At 53.1% G+C, this 3,700-nt stretch overlaps 1 protein-coding gene across 1 annotated transcript in view; it reads right to left on the reverse strand.

Annotated features, from left to right (window-relative positions):
• Window positions 1-813: 813 nt before the first annotated feature.
• Window positions 814-3,700, reverse strand: part of LOC101864661 — a gene marked incomplete at its 5' end in the record, with an annotated part of 15,402 nt that continues 12,515 nt past the window's right edge. Inside the window, 1 exon segment of the mRNA XM_013089966.2 lies at window positions 814-3,700. Coding sequence (XP_012945420.2) covers window positions 1,180-3,700 — 2,521 coding nt within the window.

The raw sequence follows: 3,700 nt of genomic DNA on the forward strand, positions 1-3,700 counted from the left end.
ATATATATATATATATATATATACTATAAACCTGACTCTCTCTTTCTCACTTTTCCACTCTCTCGCTTTCTCTTTGTCTTTGACGTCTTCTTCCCCTCTCTGTCTTTCTCTTTTCCCTCTCACCCTCTCCTAACAGCTTGCTCGTTGAAAACATGTACTTTAAAAATGATGAGACTGCTGGCCTACTTTCTCTAGTCTTTATTATTATTATTTTTTAAAAAATTTTTGAGTGGGCAAAACGAAAATCTTGTGACTTCGATGGGGCCAGCATTGTATCGGGTTCACTAAATGTATTTGATTGAATTGAAGTGCCTTAAAACTGATTGAAACGGTGGTTTTGACGCACTATCGGATACTCTTAAATACTAATGTCTTTTCGGAGACTGACTCCATGGCACTTCTCTCAGAGGAATATCTAATGTCAATGTAGCCTCCGGAAACGAGTTCGATTCCCGCGTGAGGGAGATTCCCCCCCCCCCTTTTTTTTTAAAGGTTAAAATCGAGTATCCCCATCTGTGGGCCGGGTTGCTGTATGTATGGCTTTCAGCCTGAATTGGCCCTGACAGGCAGAGTTTGTTTGATAGGAAAGAAGGAGCAAACCACACCAGAGCACCCGCCCACCATCCTCGATTTCGAGTCTGGTATTGGTAACCTAACCATTCGACATACCACCGACACCGCCACAACAGCTGTTAGCTCTAGGGAAGAGCAAGACGCACAACAGAAGGAAATGAAAGGAATTTAGTAATTTAAATAAAAACCTACCCTGTACCGGTAGCGCCCTCTAACCATCCACTTCCCGAGAAGACTGAAAAGGGTTCAAAACAGTTTATTACAGCTAAACACAACAAACTTGGCCCCTTTCGGTTTCGGGACGTACACGAACTACTACTCAAATAAAAGCTGAAAACGACGCAATGTGCCTCGTACATCATCAGGGCGTCAACTTCTACATGTATCTTGAAAGTTCTAGAACATCGAAAAGCACGAAAAGGTCCAAGCGTCAGCATGCCCCCTGACTCCGACCTACTGAATGACAGCTATGTGCGTAATAATAGACCTCACCAGCCGTTGTCACTCAAAAGTTGTCCCGTCAAGCCTCCCCCGATTTCGCCTTGAACTTGCAACAGTTCCCCAATGGTTTTAGTAACTATTTGTGTTACTTAATTTGTTTTGTTGTTATCGCTTTGGGCTGGGAACAGCCAAGGTCCTGTTATCCGTTTTAAAAACGGACGGGAATGTAAATATTGACGACGACGAAGATGAGGAAGAAGAAAACGACGCATCCAAAGGTCCCCCGTTCCAAGACTGTCTGGGGTTTGAGAACATTGTGTACCGCTGGCCAAAGCCGAAAACTGGGCCGGACCTAGCGGGGGAATACGAGGGTCCGGCACTACCTTGTGCGTTTGTGATGAACTCACTGGTCAAGCCGAGCTGGTCGTTGACCACAGCTTTCGCTGCTGCTGCAGCTGCCGCTGGTCGCTCTCTTGGAGCAACTCCTGTGTTGGTGTCTACTGTCATAGAAGGAAGGAAGAGAGCGCTAGGGGACCCGCGGGGTAGAGGGGAGGGTGGTGGCGGCCCTGGGACTGGCGGTACAGGCAGTGGGGGTAAGGATGAAGTATTCAAAGGTGTTGTATTGTCACTTCTTAGCGGACTTATCGCCGCTGTGGCGTCTATAGCCGTGTCTGGTTTAGGGTCGGTGAACGAGCGATGCATGTTGAGTCTTTGGAATAGTGTAGGAGAAGACCCCGACGGCTGTCTCTGCTGTAGAGTGTGGTGTGAGGACTGGACATTTCTGTTGGTGAAACCGCTCACGCCGTGGCGGCCCATCACAATGGCGTGGTTGTTGCGGTTGCGGTTGTTGTTGTTGTTGTTGTTGTTGTTATTGTTGTTGTTGTGAGGTAGATACGGAACGTTACTGCTCGCTGCTGCGTCCGAGAGCGCCACGTGATCTATAGGCACTCCAGGCTGGTTGTTGAAGCTCAGCGTGTCTATAAACGGTTCGCTGTTGCCGTAACCAGGGGCACCGCCTCCACCTCCCCCTCCTTGTTGACCTCCCGTGACTCCAGCACCCGTCGTGTCGCTGACCCCTGACGTCAGAGCGTCCCACAGACCTGGCTGTTGACCCGGAAGCTGCTGCTGGGCTCCTTGTGCGGACAGCGTGGGTTCGAAACTTTGTGGGCCGCTCGCTGCTGCGTCAAAGCTGACGGTGGAGGGTCCGGTTGGAGTCGGGGCTCCCTGTAGGTCGGAGATGGGAATGTTCTGGTTCTGTTGTTGCTGCTCCCACCTGCTGGGGAGTGATTGTTCCACAGGGCTGCCCAAAGGCCGGGTCTGCTCTCCCAGCAGGAAGTTCTGAGGGATGCGACCTGACTTCATGAAGGAAGGGCCTGTGGTCTGCAAACTTTGCCCGGATCCTCCCACCGTGTCGGGACCGGCGAAGTCTGTTTTTGTGGTGGCCGTCTGAGAGGCGGTGCCCTCCGTCTGTCCGAACTCCGGGCCTGTGAAGTCTGCGAGGGGTAGTGGGCCCTGGACTCTGTCCACCTCTAGGGTGGCGGGGATGTTCTGTCCCCTCAGACTCGGACCTCGCGCCTTCCCCCACATATCCGCCGCCCCGTAGTCAGGCGGACCTTGACGTACTCGTTTATTCTGTTGATAACGGTTCATTCGGCCGCTAGTGCTGGGAAGAGCTCCGAACCCTAACCCTCCGTCTCCTCTTCCCGGATAGCCACCTGTCTGCCAGTTATCCCCGCCTAGATTTTTCAAGCTAGACCTCGACGCGCCAAAGTTGGACAACTCGTAGAGGCCTTGCATTTGCCGAGAGGGTCGACGTGTCTTCATGCTAGCAGCAGAAGGTCTCAATGTCTGGGCGGACTGTCTAGACAATGCTTGTTGGCCCCCCGACCTCGCTAGCCATGACGTCAGACCGCCAAACGGCCCTAGACCGGCACTGGCTAATCTGGAAGCTGAACCTCTCGCGTTGTCTCGCTGAAGCAAGTTGAGACGTTGAGAAAAAAGGGCGCGATTTCTCTGCAGACTTCGACTGTTTAGATGTGTAGGTAGGAGCAGTCTAGCTGTTCGACCGTTTGAGGAGCGGCTCATTACTAGAGCGCGTCGGTACAGCGTAGGTTCTGACGAGCTGAGAGCCGCTTGCCTCTGTAGCAGAGCCGCTCTAAAGTTGATGACGGGAGAGGAAGGCATGCCCGTGTCTTGCTGGGCAGTCTGTGAGGCTGTGTTGACCATCCGAGCACTAGGAGGGGGCTCACGAACGGGTAGATAGGACGGCTCAGGCTGATAACCTCCCCTCGCTTGTATAGAAGACGTCCTTTGCCCTGCAACAGTTGGGAGGAGGGAGTCTAGAATGACGTCATTGATAACGTTATTGCCACCAGCACCGGCTCCGCCCCCACCACCAGCTCCTCCTCCTCCCCCTCCTCCCGCTCCTCCTCCATTGTTCAGAGTCATGACGTCAGTCGAGGGCGTGCCCCATGTGGAGGCGACAGGTTTCCCTTGGAGTTGGTTGACAGAGGCCCCGCCCCCCGGCGCCCAGGTGTCCGCTGTAGAAGCTGGCGCGTTGTATTTGAACTGGTAGAGGCCGCACGACTTGGCACACAAGGGCCGCACCGTGTCCTTGATGTTGCCAGTGCACTCGCCGCGAGAGGCGAAAAACTCACAGGTAGCGTCGGGGAGATTGTTGCGGTAT

This window comes from Aplysia californica, unplaced genomic scaffold, assembly GCF_000002075.1.
Source record: "Aplysia californica isolate F4 #8 unplaced genomic scaffold, AplCal3.0 scaffold01093, whole genome shotgun sequence".
Taxonomy (NCBI): Eukaryota; Metazoa; Mollusca; class Gastropoda; order Aplysiida; family Aplysiidae; genus Aplysia; species Aplysia californica.